Here is a 21,080-nt window from a genome sequence, read left to right on the forward strand (position 1 = left end):
CTTGTGGTGCGTGTGTGTATGAGGGAGCAACTGTATGTGTGTGCATGAAGGTGCATGTGTGTGTGAGCATGTATGTGTGTGCTGTATTTATTAGGATTATTTTCCCTATTTATTCGTGTTTGGTCAGTGGTGCTGTCTGAGCATTGGTATAATGGGAAAACTAGGAATTTGGGGGACTTGTTTTGTGCACAGAGATCTAAGTGCCCACTGAGTGGTATCTGTCTTGTGGTGGGAACCCCCAATTGTTGGCGGTGGACTGTCATCCTTTCTCTGAGAGTAAGGCTCGTTTGCCCTATGTATTATTTGTGGCACCCTTCACACCTTATGGCGTAAAGTAAATTTTTTGATGCGCAGGTGAAGTTATTTTTTATGACAAAAGTGTGTCCCGACTGGAATCTGTATGTTGTTCCTTCCATGAGGTGGATGCAAGTCCTGCAGTTAGAACGACCACATTTTTTGACGGTAGGTGGTGGGCTTGTGTTGGGCAATTTTGCATTCGTGAGTAGGTTTTTTAGGGATTTGGGTTGTCTTTTGCTTTTTGTTATTTTATGGGTTGCGAGTACTCTTTTTAGACGTGGGTCTTGATTCAGTAATGGGATGTTTTTGTATATTATTGTGTAAGCTTCTGCATTTCTAGGATTGTGTGTTGAGAGATATGGGAGACTATTTAACGTGCCGTGTATGTGTTTCGGTTTTCGTAGGTCATGGGTAGCAATTGTCTTGGCCCGTTCTATTCCATTGTCAACTAATGATGCTGGGTAATGTCTTTCGAGAAGAATTGCCTTTAGTTCTTCGAGTCTTTTATTTCGAGTTCTATAATTAGAGACAATTGTGCGAATTCTTCTCGCAAGGTTGAAGGGAATGTTTGTCTTTGTATGTTTTGGGTGATTGGAGGTGAACAGAATGTATTGCTTGGAATCAGTCGGTTTGTAATCCTTTTTAACTCTTCTTTCCTCCCACCCCAGCTAGCCAGTCATACTGTCTCTTAAGACAGCAAAACATTCCCTCAATATACACAAGAGAAAAAAGCCAGGTCAGTTCCTCCTCAACTTTATTCGATTATCAAAGAATATGTATATGTATTTTTCCATATATGTATTTTCATACACTGTTTTTAACATTTTTATCTTATTATCAGAGAATGTGTGATAATCAGTATGTAACACTACAAAGTTCATACAAAGCTTTATACTTTAAATATATTTTATCATCAAAGAATGTATATATGCATTTTAATACTCAAACTGTTTTTTAACATTTTTTATCATTCTCAAAGACTTTTGATAATCTTTTTCTAAAAAAGTGAAACCGGTTAAGTAAATAGATATTTAAAAAATAAGTGCATTTTCAAACCTTCTTTCATATATATTTCCACTCGTACGGTATTCCACAACTTTACTTTATTATATATATATATATATATATATATATATATATATATATATATATATATACGTATATATTCATGATGTGATAAGTGCATAACAAAGAATATATTTCCAAAATTTTTGCTCCTAACACTATATATTTAGTGTTAATTTTTCAGAAGATATATCATTCCAAATGTAATTATCTATTTCATGGTTCTCGATAAACTTCCAAAAGTCTTAATTTTGAAACTGGCCGGGGTATTATCACGAGACTGTCTGTTATTATAGGTTTACACTTTTAAAACTAACAAGCGATTAGGTTTCATAAGTAGTTACTATCAGTTATAACAGTCACTTCATGTCGCCAATCTTCGGGTAATACATCATGTTTTCTATAATACTTTCTAACATATTTCTTTAAAATTATTAAAATCATTCACTTAACTTTCATTTGAGAAAATGAAATATACAACCCACAAGCAACAATACTCTACATACCGATGGAATATGGTATACGACTGCTTGTAAAGAAATCTGACTTTCAAACTTTAAGCTGTTGAAAGCCTGAAATGAATACCTTCCTACCTACCTACCTACCTACCTACCTACCAATCTGCCTACCTACCTCCCTGCCTACCTACCTACATACATACATACATACATACACACACACACTCGCATGCATGCATACATACATACATACATACATACATACATACACACACACATATATACATACATATACACTTTATAGCTATATTATATGTATTGGGTCATCCCATTAATAATGCCGTGTTTTATACTTCTTTCATTGTTCAACTAAGTGCTTTTTTAATCTAAAATATACTCTCCTTCATTTTATACAATGCTCTTCCATCTACCTGGTAGTCTTGCAAGGCCCCTCTTTCAACTTCACTTGTTCGTGACGAAAAATATTCCTCCAGTACTGTTCTGACCTCGTCTACAGAATTCATATTTTTCTATCCAAATGATTTTGAAGACCACGTAATAAATTACAATCAGATGGGGCAATGTCTTGCGAATAAGGTGGGTGGAGCATCGTTTACCATTCAAAATGCTCCAATCTTTGGAATGTCATCTTCGCTTTTTGTGGCAGAGCATTATCTTGATGGAAGAACACCTTTCATCTTGAAACCAAAGATGGTCGTTTTTCTTCTAGCGCTGACTTAAGCCGCTCAAGCTGCTCTCAGTAAATCTCCTTTGTTATCGCTTGGTTTGGATTTAAAAGTTCAAAGTGGACTAAACCATTCGTATTCCACGAAACAGAGAACACCTTACGTAGGTGAAGACCTATTTAAGCCTGGGGTGCCGGTGTTCCTCCTTTGCGTACCCACTGTTTTCCGCGCTTGACATTTTTATAGTGAACCCATTTCTCGTCACCAGTCACTATTCGGTCCAAAACAGTTCATTTGTAAGACGTGACAGCAAAGAAGAGCACACATTCACCCTCTGTGTGTGACTAGACTCGGAAAGTTTATGAGGAACCGACTGACCCAAGTTGCTGATTTTTCCGATGTCACGCAGGTGTAGATGAATGATTAAAGGGGTATGAGATAAACTACCTGCATCAACCTACTGTAAAAGCAGGTAGTAATCTTAGCTTGTACTTATTCCTAGTGAAAGTTTTGAAGAGTACAGTTCGATTTTAACAGTTATTGTTTCAAAACTATAATGGAAGTGACAAAAGAGCATATTCAGTATATTTTGCTTTATGAGTTTAAGAAAGGCAACAGCGCAACGGAAAGTGCTAGGAACATTAATGCAATATATGAGGATCGGACAATAATCGTAAGTCAGTGTCAACGATGGTTCCAGATATTCCGAGCCGGAAACTACAGCCTAGAAGATGAGTCTCATCCTGGAAGATCTACAGAGCTCAACGAAGACGTCCTGCAAACCCTGGTGGAACAAAGTCTCATCGTAACTGTTGAAGAACTAGCAGAGAAGCTTGGATTTGGTCATTCAACAATTTTTTAGATTTAAAAAAAAACTTTGTTTATCTTAATTTTAAAAAATAAAAGAAGTATAAAAAATTCGAATTATTTATGGGATGACCTAATATAAAAGATTATTATTATGTTATTTTCCGATTGATTTGCATTTTCTTTCATCTTCCGATCTAAGGCACGTATATATTAGAGAATGTGATCGGTTGATGTCAACACAATTTTTTGAGTCTCATAAATTGCTGGTTTCCCAAGGTTCTGGTCAAAGAATTTGTCACTACCTTTCTTGATCATTCCCACGCCGGGCAAAATGTTTAGCGGCATTTCGTCCGTCTTTACGTTCTTAGTTCATATTCCGCCGAGGTCGACTTTGTCTTTCATTTTTTCGGACTTGATAAATTAACTATGCGTTGTGTACTGGGGTCGATGTAATTGACTTAACTCCTCCCCAAAATTCCAGGCCTTGTGCCTTTGGCAGAAAGGATCATTATTATTATTATTTGCTAACATTTACTATCATTTGGGTAGCAATACACTTTTGTATATTACCCATCGCTTTTCTTGCATTATAAATAAAAATGTCTGCGAATATTGAGTTAATGTTAGGAAAACGATTCTTTACGTCCTGGCGCCTATGTCCTGGTACTATATTTGCTAGCTTATCGCAGCCATGATAATCACTAGTCTTTGTAGAGGCCAGTATTAACTTCAACAGATATCAGTTTCTTTACCTAAGTATAACCAGTAACAGAACAGGAGAGAACATAAAGGTTTTGTCATATTGATTAATTGCAAAACGGGCGAATGACAAAACACGTTAGTGCCAAACTGATAATTTCCTAGTAAATGCCACAAGGTTTTCCCTGCTTTGAATAATATGCATGCCATTTTTCCTGCTTTGACATGTTCAAATCTTTGAGATGGCTGGTAATATCAGCCAGATATCACATTTTCATCTTCGTTATTGTTCGCGAGAGGGGACCTACGGTGTTTGAGAAATTCAATAATTTTATACTGAATTTCCATTGTATGTGCAAAAAGCATAACTCATCCAACGCAACACTGTGTGGTACATTAAAACGCAACATTATGCTCGAACCCTGTGTGAGAAATTTTAAAATTGCCAATGATTTAATTCACGCTTATGCAAAATATTTTTACTACCAAATCTCCCTCATCATAACCTACTAAATTAAAAAAAAACACATTTGTTAATTCACACCTACATATACATTTTCCATAATTTGTCAGCGTGGTTACAGCTGAACTACATTTGATCACAGTTCTGAGAAACATCATCAACAGCTGCAGCAATTCTAATGTGCATAAGCGATGGTTGAGCGATGGTCGGCTTCCGGGATCCGTCGCCCCATATGAGTAAGGTGATGCTCTGTGTCTCGTGGAATTATGAGTTCGCTTATTACGAATTCGTTTCGGACGGTCGAACCATCAATATTAATCTATACTCCAGACAGCTGGAGCGGATATATGCCGGTATTGGTTAACAGAAAGCAAGCTCGAACGATCCGGAATGAAGTACAAGATCTTGAGGGAATTGAGCTGATGCTACACTCAGCGTAAAGTCCGGATGTAACTCGGTTTATTACTTGTTCCACTTCATGGTTCATTTCCTGCGCACACAACGCTTCATCAACCATGGAAGCTTCACTCAATGAATTCTTCACCTCGAAGGACAAGAACTGGTATCAGCTTGACATCAAAGAACTGGCAGAAGGGTGGCTTCATGATTGCGTCTACTTTCAATGCTAGGCATCTTTTGTAGTAGCATGACAAATAAAGCAAATGAGTTACCAAAATATTGCAAAAGTTTTGACTGTTCTATTATGGATACATTTTAATGGCGATCCCGACTCAGAAAGAGATGCATATCTTGACAATAAATGGCCTAAATGGCAACCGATTCGCACATTGCACTGGTGATGTTGAAATAGGAATAAAACAAGAGGCAAATTCATTTGATAGTTTTGAAGTCACTGAGAGTGATAAACGAGTAAAATGACAAGGGCAAATACCTGTTGTTAAGACAGAATGAGAGCTAATCAAATGGTGGGGACTAGAAAAGTTCAAAGAGTATAAAGGTAGTGAATGCATTTGGAGAAATACGAAGAGAGAACGTGACAAGGATATCTGGAATTCTTTCTTAATTGATTCATGAACAATAACGTTATCTTCGACGAAATACTCAATGAACAGCTACTGGTGAGCGACATCGCCCAGAACCTCCAATTAGACCTGGCTTTAAGGAAGCTGTTCTGGTGTTCTCAAAGGAAAGAAAGAGTCTCAAGATATCAGTGAAGGTTGTTCTTCACTTTTTATATCTGTTGAAATTGAGAAGGTTAGGTAGATAATTGGCAGATGAGGGAGGTTGTTTTTATTGAGAATGGAAGATATAATGTGTCCAAGCGTTGGTACAGCCCTCTGCAAAAAGAGTATGATTGAAATGTTTGGCAAAGACAGGCAAAAAAAAAAAAAAAAAAGAATCAAAAGAAAAATTCGGAGTCGGTTTACCAAGATTGTCAGAAATTTTGATTGTATTTTGAAAATGACCTAATACAAACATTCAAGAATTAGAATTAAGGTGTCCCATTGTACGTATTAATTCGGTCCTAAAGCACAGGCAAATTGAAATGCTTGATACCTTTGAAAATAACAAGGAAGTGAAAAGTTAAAATAGTCAAGTATATATATATATATATATATATATATATATATATAACGGAGATGAACTTGTATAGCAAGTTACACTGATTTGAGATTGTGTGCTGAAACAAAAACAATTGCAGCGTGGAAGGTGTTTATAAGCCATTTAAAAACACACAGAACCTGTTAGATTCACTTCAACGTTTAAATTTAATTTTTCAAAATACTTTCGTCGCTTTGAAACAGCCACCTGTCCACTGACAAAATTCCGTGCTGCATCTGAGAAAGTAACAGTTAGTTTATGATATGTATGTATGTATGTATGTATGTATGTATGTATGTATGTATGTATGTATGTGTGCATATAAGTATGCATGCATGTATGTATGTGTGCATGCAGGTATGTGCTTATGCATATATGTAAAACTTATTGTTTCTTTGTGTTTCAATTCATCTCTACGTATCACATGAAATGAAAATTTGACATACGTTACACATTTGAGAAAAGTCAAGAGAGAAACTGTTACGTTGACAAGAGAATCAAGTGAAATGAAATGGATCTACTAGGAACCGAAAACGTGTCACAAAGTTGCGTCAACAAGGGCTTGAAACACCTTTAGACTGCTCTACCGCGCGCCTACATACATACATACATACATACATACATACATACATACATACATACATACATGCATACATGTACACACACACACGCAGGCAGTCTTAGATTTCCTCGTATTCGATTATGATCTTCAACTGTGCCTTAAAAGTGATATGATTACAGTAAAATGCACTATGGCAAACCATTCGTCATATTCCGTTCGTCAGCAGAAACACCTTATTTATTTAATAGCAAAGTTGGTCATAGTGGTGGGACTTATTTTGCGTTATGTTTCCTTGAGGCCAACAGGATAAATTGAATACTGCACGTTGGCTAAACATTCATAAAGTTTACGGTATTGCAGCTATTGTTTACATTAACGAGTAATTTTATTCCTGAAGTTATTACCTATAGCTAAGTGGATGATAAACCTACCGCTCAAAATATGCGTATTCACTACAAATTCATACCAGAGTTTTCACACATGATCAAGTTTCTTTTATTGACGTTAAGTCGCATGTGTTTGTTGATATGATAACAATTATATTCTTTTCCAAAAATTAGCATTTATAAACACGATTTTCATTTCTTTGCAGCATCCGGAGTAGCTCCTCCACCACTGGACTCCTGGAGTATTAGTGGTATTAAGTAAGTATATAAAGATAACTATAGTAGTAAGCGTAACTGCGTAGTAAGGCCAACTTTATGTCATCGCCTTTATTTCAATTCCTATTTGAATATGAGACCTTGCATCTATATAAGAAATCAATATAAATATTAGCAGATGGTTAGAGCACGCGCAGCAAGGACAGGAAATGTACCTTTCAACTCCATCTATAAAGCATTTTCATAATATGTTAAATCCTGGGAGCAAGAACAAATAGCATGTAGCATTTATAATCACTAATAGCATTCATAAAATTTCTAGTGCAATTCATGAACCGTTGATAGTATTCACGACACGTTTGTTCTATTTACAAACCCCCTACACACGAATGAGAGAGTCTGCGCGCTCTACTAGACATGGTGGTTCAATATCTCTCAAATATCTCTCAAAAGATACGTCGGACATGCAAAAAGGAAATAAATAGTGCTATAGCTATGATGATTCGGGGCTAAATAACTAAAGCGCTTTCCTCGTAACTAAACTTAGAAACAAATGAAGCATTTGCATCTGATAAGAACTTACAACGACCCAACTTGCAGTCCTTACCTTAACATTTCGATAATTGCTCTGAAAAATACCATACCGCTTGCTGGTTTAAGTATATGGTGATGCTTGTGTTGGATTTCCGCCGTTCGACAATGTGATTCTATTGACAGACATTCTGAAATAACATTTAAGTAGCTGAGATTTTCAGAGACACCTGTATCAGTACCCTAATTCGCAATCAGAATTATTGTGGTACAGTGAGTGACATGGTACCATCTTTTTTTTGAATTACAGATATAATTAACTCGATAGATTTCAATACAGTTTAGATCTACTCAGTCATCAAGTTATAGAGCAATTCTAGCCTTTATAAATTAATATTTACCTGGCCACGCAGCTGTAAAACGAAATTATTTATCATTCGGCCATATTGCACCCACACCTATTTAAGTGCGCACATATACATACACATACACACAGACACACGTACATATTTTTTAATATTATGGTATATTATAGTCTTAATATAGTAAAATTATAAAATGTTTTTATATCAGAGATATAGATCCAAACCTATCAATCATCCTAGATAGCTGAATGTAACAGTATGTCGTGTGCTCTTTGCCAGTGGACACCTTCATTTGTCTCCTGATTCACGAGTCTTAGGGATGAAGCAAAATATCAGAACGAGATTCATGCAAGAAGCTAGCAAAACAAAACTTAAAGAAATCAGGGGCCGAAACCGGACGTGGTTCCTCCTGATGATGTCTTCAGCTAACTGGATCCGAATCCACCAAGGGAAGGTATGTCGGAAGAAAGTAATTCAACAACGCGGGTTGATGAACCGTAAGACGTGTGGCCAGAACCTCCTGGAAAATAACCATAGCGAGGGACATTCCACGGTTGAATTAGAACAGTCACAAACAGTGAAAGAAGACATGCACCCAACACCAGAACTGAAAACACCTCCGAAAGGGGGTGGCCCCGCCACGTCAAAACGGTAGAGAAGTAGGGGCCGAAACCGGACGTGGTTCCTCCTGATGATGTCTTGAGCTAACTGGATCCTATAAAGGAGCTGTTGTGGTAGCAGACCACGAAACATGGTTGAAATTCCCCCGTCGGGGTTGTATTCCTTGGATTAGGACAACATTTCCACCTAAGTATACGAAATATAGTCTTGTAGTTTGGGGTTAGGGTAGAGACGTGAGGTAGGAGTAGAGGATGAATGAGTGTTGGAGAGGGCTAATTTTTAATTATTGATCGAACGAGTGAATTCACATCCTCGGATAACAGAAATCTATCGCTATCATCACCCTATACTTAACTCAACATACAGTCTGGCATTTTAGAGAGTAAATATCAAAATGCTAGGGTAGGGACTGCAAGCTGAGACGTTATAAGTTCTTATCAGATACAAATGCTTCATTATTTCTAAGTTTAGTAACCAGTAATTTGCTTTGGTTATTTAGCCCTGAATCATCATAGCTTGAGCCCTATTAATATCGTCTTTGCTTATATATATATATATATATATATATATATATATATATATATCACAATCCCACACACATCACAATCCCACACACATCACAATCCCACACACATACGCACATCTACACACATACACACACCCACCCACATACACATACACACGCACACATACTCGCACACACACGCACACGTACCCAACACCTACAACCCTACACAAACACACGCACGCACATCCACATACACCCATACAACGCACCCCCGTCCACAAACGAACACACACACACACCCAAGTATACATACATACACACACGCACACACATCACACGCACATACACACGCACACATACAAGGCACATACACACACATGTAGAAACGAACTCACTTACACACACATGCAATTGAACCTACACACAACTCCTACACACACACTCACACACACACACACACACGCACACACATACTCAAAAACTGCCTGCTTAGCTTCCACTGACCATTGTCCATAAGCACCCACTAACTATTCCTGCTACTAATTCCTTCCACTACGTCACACGCACACACACAAACACACACATACACACTAACAGATAAACAACCAAACCACGCACACACTCACACACACACACACATACATACGCACACACACGTTCTGTTATTACACATACATTTGCAGACCCTCGCGCACGCACATATATTCACCTCCCTTTTTCACTCTCCTGTCTTAGAAAGAACTTTTCCTCCACCACTTCCTCTTCCGGTCCTTCCACAATGTAACCTCGTGGGCATCGGTGCCGATTTTTTCTTCCTCCGTTTTTCCATTCTTTGAACTTTCCTTGTTTCCGACGAAGGGCTCCGCGCGAAACGTCATACTCTCTCTCTTTCCTTTCCCGAGCATCTAATAACACTATCCGTATCACATCCTCACGTTGTTGTTTTTTGTCATTGTTTTTTGTCTTTTTTTGAACCTATATATATATATATATATATATATATATATATATATATATATATATATATATATGTAAGCAAAGTAGCTAGGTAGAAAATCTCTATAAGAGATGAACTGTACTGAGAAGTAATGTTTATCACCACTTCAACATGGCTATTCCATAGGAACCGACGTTACTACCATTTTAAACCCAGGAGGACGCCTCCTCCAGCTGGTTATCGATGTAATCTGCACCCGGTACATATTGCAAACAGGGAAGCAAACCCCTTCTTCCTTACATCAGTAAGATGTTATTTGAGAGATATTGAGGCACTATTTCTAGTAGTGTACACAGGCTCTCTTATCATTGTGTTGATAGTTTGTTAATAGAGCAAGCGTGTTGTGAATGCACCGGCACAGGCGTGGCTGTGTGGTAAAAAGTTTGCTTCTGAACCACTGCATCTCTGGTTCAACCTACTGCGTGGCATTTTGTGCAAATGTCTTCTTCTATAGTCTCAGGCCGACGAAAGCCGTGAGAACTGATTTGGTAGACGGAAACAGAAAGAAACCCGTCGTATATATATATGTATATATATATGTATATATATATGTGTGTGTATATATTTGTGTCTACGTTTGACCCTAATCATTACTTGACAATCAGTGTTAGTGACTTTGCGATTCGGCAAAAGAATCAATGGAATAAGTAAAATGCTTAGAAAAGGAATTAAGTAATGGGGTCGATTAGGTTGACTAAAATTCTCCAGGGCGGTGCCCCAGCATGGATGCAGTCTAATGACTGAAACAAGTAAAAAATGAAAGATAGAAAGAAATCCAGTTTAAAATGGAACCTGTGTTGCACATTTTTCTGAAGAAACATTTTTCAAAAACATTTTTAAAAACTTTGTTTCTGTCATTGATTAATCAACAAAACATATTGCCGAAAAACGTGATAGCATATTTATTTTTTGTTGTTAAATAAATCATATCTTATCCCAGCAGAGAAAAAAATTAAAACATATCAGGAAAAAAATCTTAAGCTTGTGTGAGAAAAACAATTATCTACTACATCTGTTGAATATATAAATTTGACAAAAATAACAAAACTTATGTTTTCATCATTTCATAACTAAGTATAAATGGATACAAAGTCAGAATTTGCGTTTCACTGATTCTCTTTAAATGAGAATATTTTAACGTTTTATTTTATATATAATCTTACATAAAGTATATGAACCATTTTCCCATAACTAATAGACATGACCTTGAAAGTTATTAAAAAAATGTGCTCTGTGAGGCTATCGTCTATTACAGACTGAGAATCATAGTGGGACATGTACCAGTAACTAGCTAACAACTGGATATCATAATTCAATCTCCGATTGAAGCCATTTTAATTCGCTTGATTGATGATCCATGAACTATTCACGTGCTACATGAAAAAAAAAACAACAAAAAAACGTTACTCCTGTCTGAAATATATATGTGGGGGGGGGGGTCTTTGGCTTGAAAGATGAATTGCAAAAATAGAGCAAGTTTCTTTTGAGAACGTCATCTACAAGAAAAACAATTGCTCTATTTATACAATTGCTCTATTTATACAATCTCTATGTTGCATTTACTTTAATTCTTATAAGACACAAGGGTCATTTAAACATTTCTAAACTGGATGATTATGCACGTATTCTGAAACTATTTACATAACTAGATTTCATTCCCGCCTGGCTGCAGGAATCTTTCAAATACTAAAGCTTATACGGCCTCATAATATTGTTCAGAAATTAAATTAATGGAGTTAATAGTTTCTGCAGCTTTAAATCTCTATTGTATTGTAACAATGTCCGCAAACGCTTTAACGCTATTTATGTCGCGACTTTATAACTTTAATATACGAGGATATTATTTGGAAGGATACTATTTACAATTATTTTTATACCATCATTCTGGATTTTGCGCTTCGAGGTTGAATAAAGTTTTGGTTTTAAGATCCAAATATTCTCATCTAGTGATCACAAAATCGTTGTTTTGTAACCTTGATTTTATATTGTGATTTTATACTTACAGAGTTCATCAGAATTATTCTACTAGTCCATTAACAAAATTATTTTTACAGGCTGCTGTGGAGAACGTCGTCCAATCGATTCAATTCTACTTTATTTCACTCAACAGGCTGGTTAACATTGTTGAAAATACAGTTTGATCAAAATCATAATTTAATACCATCCCCTGCACAACAAAATTTTTAAAAATCAATAACCCCTTCTATAATCAACTCCAAAATCTTATTTGCTGTTTTAACACTTTAACTGAAGTGAGAATGTTTTGTTAAAAATTTATTAGTAATACACAAAAATGCTATCTTCCTTGGTGGAGGCGACCACCACGGAAATTATCACATCAGAAGCGTAACAGAAAACATAAATTTAAAATTACATTTTCAACCGTTATTTTCCAATACTATTTGACAGTTACATGATTTGTGAAGTATCTGAATATTTGATTATAAGAAATAATAATTTGACATCAGAATTAAAATTCACAATAGACATTATCAATACTGAACATATGAAGGACATTGAAAAGTAGTGAGGTAGTAGAGTGTCAAATTCAACATAATACATAATATAACTAATACTTCATATTTCCGAATTTAAATTCCACAAGACTCAAATTAGCCTTTCATTTCTCTTATATTGATAAAGTAATTTGCAGAAATATACGTGAGCAGATTAAGTGGAGTATATTGCATTTCATAAATTAAATTTGAATTTAAAAGAATCAATATTTTAATCCTTTATTTTTTACTTGATATAAAGTTGTTGCTGTTGCCACTATTGTTTAGCACGGGGTGAATTTGATCGAGTCGACCAATCATCAAAGTCATTAAAACTCGTATTAACTCCAAACACATCATTTAGATCTGATGATAATTTTCCCTGAGATCCGGCAAAAGGGCAGCTTACCTTTATTTCTTTTTTACATTTTACGACAGTAGGGTCCCATTCGACAGATATTTAACTATACACCTGTATTAGTGCGCAGTTGAAATGAGGTCTTGCCACCTACATACCGGAACATTCTATACACACATATACACATATATGTGTATATGTCTGTCTATTTGATCATCCATCCATCGATCCATCCATCCATCCATCCATCCATCTATCTATCTATCTATCTATCTATCTATCTATCTATCTATCTATCTATCTATACACGTTGTGTGTGTGTGTGTGTGTGTGTGTGTGTGTGTGTGTGTGTGTGTGTGTGTGTGTGTGTGTGTGTGTGTGTGTGTGTGTGTGTGTATCTTGTTAAATTTATTCCAACCACTCAATATTTTCTGAAATTTTAATTAGAAAATTTAAAAAAAAAAAAATTATGTTGTTTTTCTTGCGGATAATAAAAATCATATTCATTTCTTCGAAAAATTAATAATAAATAAGTTAGAGCAATTTGAAGTTACGTAATTTTTGCCAAGGAAACTAGCTCAGAGTCCTCACAGCAGAAATCGAAACTGTTTGTTGTCATGACAACTCCAGTATATTGGTATTTGCCCACGGAACCGTATACGAACTTTTGAGTACAATAGACTTGGTTTATTGAGTAAAATTATGTAAATTTAAATGTCCCTAAAATCTTTATTATTAAATTTTCGGAAAAATTGAAAACAATCCTTTAAAATTTGAAAATCTTCAAGTGGTTGGAAGAAATTTGATATGATTCACACACACACACACACACACACACACACACACACACACACACACACACACACACACACACACATATATAGAATCAGACAATGTTAATGGATACAGGCTACTGATGAAATGCAAACATGCAGAAATCATGTGCTCTAGCAGTTCAACCACTGGTGCTGGCTATTTTTCGTCGGACATTGATATCTCAGTGCTTTTAAGAACTGAACATCTATACGAGATGCTCTCTCAAGACGAATACCGTAGTATTACGGTGTTCTAACAATACATTCACGTTAAGCACACGCGCACACACACGCACACACACACACACACACACACACAAACACACACACATACATACATACACACACACAGACACACACACACAGAGCAACACTATATATATACATACACGCATACCACAGTCACCCGCACACACGCACATATATACGTATACATACATACAAACAGGTGTGTATGTGTGTACAATTAATGTAGAGTTAACCAATGTAGTACAACCTTTAAATACTAGAATACAAACTTAAAACAAAATCTTTAGATATTAACTTATATCAGATGAAAATAATTATCAGTCGTAATTAGTTTTACATCCTTTTCTTCACTTACAATCTATAATACATGCATTTTATTCGATTTCATTTTCTATTTTTCTGTTTTACACTTCCACCTATAGCAGCCTTAAGAGAAGCCCAGTTAAGCCAACAAACTTTCGATACAGATATCTTACTCGCTCGGGGAACTGTTTACTTTTCAAACCTGATGAGGTTAGCATTCGAATAACAGCAACTAATAACGTCTATGAGCGAGCGATTACTGTGGTAAGTTATACAATTATCGGGATAATAAAAATACAAGTAATTCAAATATACTAATAACAGCAGTAATAAGTGAATAGTTGCAATAATATTTAAGGGATGCAGTTATGTGACGCCAGTTTACATACATAAAATTTCTCTGCAGCATCATATAATGCTATTGCTACTGACGCTAACTTATACATCAAACAGACCAACCAACCTACCAAATGACTTTAAATAATACGTGAATATGTACGCACTCACACACACATACATACATATACATAGATACATACACACACACACACACACACACACACACACACACATATATATACATAGATACATACGCACACATACACATGCATACACCTACATACATACATACATACATACATAAATATGTATGAATATTAATATATATATATGTACGTAGTGCATATCCACACATACACACACACACACACACACACACACACAAACACAGTATTTTTCTTTAACACCCTCAAACCGCTTTATATTTATTAATCATGATGACATTCCATTCGTGCAGACATGTTTAACTCTTTCGAAGATTACTCAATACATGCCGAGAGAAGTGTTCGCGAATGTCTCAAAATCCCACGGTGTCGGTATTTTTACGTTAGCCGAAACGCTATCTGTATATCCAGAGAATGCTGATTTAGTTGACAGACCGGAGTGCTTTCGTAAGTAATCTGCATCATTTTATCTGATTATATAAAATTATATGTAAAAGTAAATGTTATTGTTTGATTCAGAAAAAATACTAGTTAATAGTTCTTCTTGTGCTGTTTCCGCCATTGTATTCTGATATCCACAAATTGAAATGTATCTATCATAACAGTTGGTAAGCTGCAAAAGCTGATAAAAGTAAAAATTACAATACAGAATATTTCCACAAAATGATAAATATCTTTCATAATTATATACAAATATTATACTGAGTACAATTGCGAATGATATGAAGTTTTCGTACTTGAATAAAAAATACAATAGCCACTGTTTTGCGTAGATTTATGATTCCAGACTATTTTTGAAGTTTTGTAGTTATTTTGCTTTCATCAGATATATTTTACAGAAATAAAGCAAAATCTACTTAATCCGTTTTTATTTCAATGAGAATGTTGAAAATTGCTTAGTAGAAGAAACCGTCGCCCACAAATCTAAATCTACTTATTTGAAATAATTATTAGGGTTAGTAAGATGTGAAGAGTGAGTTCTATAATTATAATAATAGTTTTCTTTCTATAATTATGATTAGATAAAACAAACACAAGCATAAAACTAAGGAGAATGTATTATGAGGACGGTGATACATTCATGAATCTTATCAAATATTCAGTCATTTACGGATTTTGTTTATTTTATATAATTATTTTGTACCTAGAACGCATTCATTTCAATTATCAATTTAGATAATAGAATGTGAAGTTGTGTTTCTTGCGTAGTACTTTTTTTTGCCGCAGGAAATATATAACAATGAACAACGCATTTCATGTAGCAGCTGACATAAACGAGGAAATGCTTAATTTTTTGAATAGGATTTTCAAAAAGGTTATTGCATCCTTTGGTTTCAAAAATATAACATTGCTTGAGTATCCTAACAAATAAAGTAGATAAACTAAAATCATTACGAATTTTTTTTTTCTCGATGTAAAGTGAGCGCAGAAGAGCATGAGACATACTTGCATGCAAACTGGGAACGCGATATGGATTTAATTCCTCATTAAGTTTCTGTTACTTTAATTGTCCCGCTAATACCAATAGCAACGAAAGGTACGACTGGCACAAATCCCACATTTTCTTTTATGGGCAACTGCGAAAATTATAAATCAATAGTACTTTGGCTTATATCATAATGCAGAGTAATTTCTTGGTGAATCATGTCATTAGTTCAGACCTGACCACGGCACTCCGATTTTACTTAAGTCACGTTAGAACACGTGACACGCAACATTATTACTTCACACCTATAAATTTGAGACACTGATTATGTTTAATGAATTAAATGTTTTTCTGTCTTTCTTGCAGAGACGTGTGAAGGTGTTTGTAATAATACGTGTACATTCGATGGTAGAAAATACTCAGAAGTTGCTGGTTTAACCAATGAAATTAGTCTATCCAACATGGAATCAATTCTTTGTCTACCGACAGATATTTATCAAGGAGCAGAGAATATTCTCACTCATGAATTTGCTCATCTTGTACATATGTATATGAATGATACGTGGAAAAATAAGGTCAGTAAAAATATGAAACATGTTGCAAAACTTAAACGCTTTCTTTTGATTATTCGTTTTTTTCAGAATAATTCTTTTATACCATACTGATATATATATATATATATACTCATAATGCATTACTATGCAGAACATATAGTTTCTCTTGAGAAAAGCAGATTCACAGAAATGGTAGAATTTATTTTGTGATCTTTTTCGTATTCTAAGTTCAAATCATGACAAATTCTATTTATTTAACTTCTATTTATCCCTGCCAGACAAAAAGCTAAATATCAGTCATTAGTTCTGAGCTCTAGATCAATACCGATCGATCAGAATATCTTACCATCTGCGACTAGCAATCTTTTTATATGAATTACCACATTCTCCAATATGGTGTAAATTTAGGGAAATTTGGCCGCTATTTCTAGCAGGTCGAAAAATAATATATGAGATACGTCAGATTTAATGTTAGAGACACATCGACAATATATCTCGTCACGAAGTCGTGGCATCGGGCAAAAGTTTGAATGAAAATTACTAAGTTTTAATCAATTTTAAATAGTCACGAATAACATACAATTAAAACAACATCACTAAAAATGCTCGGTATTATTGTTCTTGAAGATACCTCATAATGCCCGCCCGCATTTATAATATTACCAAAATCGTGTCACATAGACATGCCTCATTCTTTAGAGTTAGGAATACATATTGGAATGCCGCTCACATCTTTGGGATGGTATTGCTGCCGCACATACAAAGATCCTAGATCAACCCAATGACGATCTTCTGACAGATTGGCCAGTCATTAAAGCCAAAATGCTGTAATGATTCGTTCACAGATATCCTGAGCTCATTTTCCTTCCTCGTTAATGACTTCTGATCCTCAGGCTTACCATCTAGGTTTACTCATATCATCCATATTTTCTCTTCCCAAGACCCCACCACTGTGCTTCATCTTATCCAATCCTTCTCTAGAATAACGTCCCTCTAGAATTTATCCATACCACTGCTTTTCTCCATTAATTCACAGATTTTTCAAGTTGAGGATCAACTGTACCAATCTCAGTATACCAGGATTGTTATAAATCATAGTCTTGGACCCTCCTTCTTTAGCTAGCTTACACACCTCTCAAAATCAAGCCAGTAGTTCTCCTAGAAAGGACGTAATTCTGACAAAATCCCATATCCTGTTCCAAAAATATACATTTATTTAAAACCAACCTTTATCTACCATTCTCCCGAAGAGGGAGAATTTGCAAGAGCAACTGATATTTCATTTGAAAAATATTCTAGTACAGACATTGATTCAACTTCAATGTATTACAAGAAATTTATCACAGCTTGCACATGAAAGGCATAGCGAATCCCATTAAGATCAGGCGTGGAAAAAAGAATATATTCGAGAATGAGGTACTAAAGAGTAATTTATAAAAATAGCCTCCGGTTTCGTATATAATCTACGACCGCCCTCTTTCTTACAGTTCAGTAATTTACTTGCTTAGGTACAACTCAATTTTCATGGTGTGTAGAACATTCCATTGTATCAACACCAGTGTTTACTTATTTATCGACCGTGAAATGATTAAAGGCAAATTCAACCCTGTTGGAACATGAATTAGCTATATGTATATAATGTGAAATATTTAAAATGTGGCTGTCTTATTACTTCCATTTTAGCAGATTTAGTATTAACGAAGTTCTCTATTGTTGTCTCATTTTCTTGAAAAATAATAACAAAACAAAGAACAATGCTTTCTTTATATGAAGTATGTGCCATAGTAGGACAGATACAATCGTTTGATCTCAATAAGTCTGTTTATCGATGGATGAATAAAGTATTGATTTTTGACGAGAGAAAATCTGGATTATAAAATCAGTACAATTGAATTGTCTCCCCTTAACGACGTAATGATAATGGCAGTGTTTTTTGATTTTCTATTTTACTTGACTTAATCAAAAAAGGAGCAGTATTATGAAACTGTCAAGAAATCTGAGACTTGTGGGAGAAAAGGTAGAAAATTATCTTTATACTTAAGACAATTATACTTAATTCTTGCAATACAATGTAATCCATTAAAAGCACTCAAGGAAAGATGGTGGTGCAATATTGGGCGACGGACAGATTGTCTACTTCTCAAGAACAAGAATAGTTTCTCTAGCTGGTTATTACAGTTTCCATCTACCAAATTTCACTCAAAAAGATTTGTTTAATTTAAAGATGCAACACGCTTACTTAAGGTGCCATGTTGTAAGGATTGAATCTTAAACGGCATAGTTACGATTCAAACTTCTGCACCACAAAACTATGCCTACATGCATAATCCATACCTCTACTAGAGATCAGCTCTTTTCGTCAAGTAATTTCAAGTCTGTTGTAGGTTCTACTTCTACTATATCTTCAGTGGTTTGGGTGAGTGATGTATCTGTGTCTTAGCAAATACATCTGGGGTCTTAAGGAAAGTAATAAACAGTATTCATTAGAATGGTCTATAATAGCTAGATCAATGCCATATGAGAGAGGAAGAAAGTATTGTTCGCTCTGTACGGTGGAACTGTACCACATACTCTTCTCTAAGGATAAATTGATTAATAAAGTAAAGAATAATGCTCTGAAATGTACGCATATCATAAGAGGTACATTTCGTTGGTATAAATGATCTCAAGATGTGATGAAGTACAGCATGATGTCTCATGTGTGTGCAATTATGCATATATGGATGAGTGCATAAAAGATAGTGTGTGTGTGTGTGTGTGTGTATATATGTATGTATGTATATATGTATATGTATATATATATATGTGTATATATATCTGTGTATGTATATGTATGTATGTATATATATATATGTGTATGTGTATATGTGTGTGTGCATGTGTATGTATATATGTATGTGTGTATATATGTATGGGTATATGTATGTGTGTATATGTATGTATATATATATATATGGGAGAATATACAAAAAATAACAACAGACGAGGACAGGTGGTGTAAATAACAAAAGTATATATTAGTATGACGCTCGGGAATACGGAATGTGTATATATATATGTATATGTATATGTGTGTGCATGTGTATGTATGCATATGTATACGGGTAATATAGTATAGTAAAGAGAAATAAACAAAATAATTAATCTAGTGGAAATCCACAGGAGAGCAATAAAAATAGAAAATTAAGGAGTTATCTCCCCTATAATAACAAACACGAAAGCTAACGATGTCCTAAAGACCTAATAATAGTTATGTATGTGTTTTTTCGTGTTTTGTTCGAAAGGTAACCACTCCTGAAGAAGTGCCAAACGTCTAAATCCAATGGACCAGTCACTGGATAAGTTTGGCATAGAAATGTTAACATAGAGTGGTGAATAAATCGATATATCGAATTTGAAGTCTCTGTCTCTTTTGAATATGAAAATTTAAAAGTTTAAAAATCTTATGATATATATATATATATATATATATATATATATATATATATATATATATATATATATATATATATATATATATATATATATTTGAAGTTTTGTATCTCAGCTTTAATTATCACAAAACTGTAATAACTTACTATAATACATCATTTTGATTATATGATAATCAAAATAACATATTAAGTATAATCAGAGACATTTAAATGAAGGATATGTTTTAAAACTGAAAACAGAGGATCATAAACCATTTTACAGAATATAGTGATTTAAGAATATTACATTTAAATATTGAAATATAGAGGAATAACACAGCCTATTACTATATGCTTTGTTAACTATGTACATTATAAGGAAACTTTCAATTTTATTGTACTAGAAAACTATATACTTGTGACCATAACTTTTAATAGTGAATTATATATATCGAGACAATTTTCAATTATAGGACAAGTAAGTAAATTATGAATAATTCATATGTAAATAAATGGTTATTTCAGATAATGGCTGCATATCAGAAGGCTAAATCGAACAAACTTTGGCGCCAACATAGTTATGCAATGGAGAATGAATACGAATATTTTGCTGTAGCAGCCGAGTCATTCTTTCACGACATTATACGAAAAGATGCTAAATCGACTGGTGGCATGAATATGTATGTATACATATCCTTCTATTACCTAGTTACACTTCTTTTTGTCCGAAGTGGGAA

General features: G+C 34.7%; 1 protein-coding gene across 1 annotated transcript in view; it reads left to right on the top strand.

The window, feature by feature from the left end:
• LOC106867249 (uncharacterized) overlaps nucleotides 1-21,080 on the top strand; it is an 89,706-nt gene that overhangs the window by 55,748 nt on the left and 12,878 nt on the right. The window contains exons 2-6 of the mRNA XM_014912065.3: nucleotides 7,196-7,247; nucleotides 14,567-14,711; nucleotides 15,244-15,397; nucleotides 16,743-16,951; nucleotides 20,869-21,023. Of these exons, the coding sequence (XP_014767551.1) occupies nucleotides 7,196-7,247; nucleotides 14,567-14,711; nucleotides 15,244-15,397; nucleotides 16,743-16,951; nucleotides 20,869-21,023 (715 nt within the window). The remainder of the gene's footprint in view (nucleotides 1-7,195; nucleotides 7,248-14,566; nucleotides 14,712-15,243; nucleotides 15,398-16,742; nucleotides 16,952-20,868; nucleotides 21,024-21,080) is intronic.

This window comes from Octopus bimaculoides, chromosome 3 (assembly GCF_046866305.1).
Source record: "Octopus bimaculoides isolate indiv1 chromosome 3, ASM4686630v1, whole genome shotgun sequence".
NCBI classification, from domain to species: Eukaryota; Metazoa; Mollusca; class Cephalopoda; order Octopoda; family Octopodidae; genus Octopus; species Octopus bimaculoides.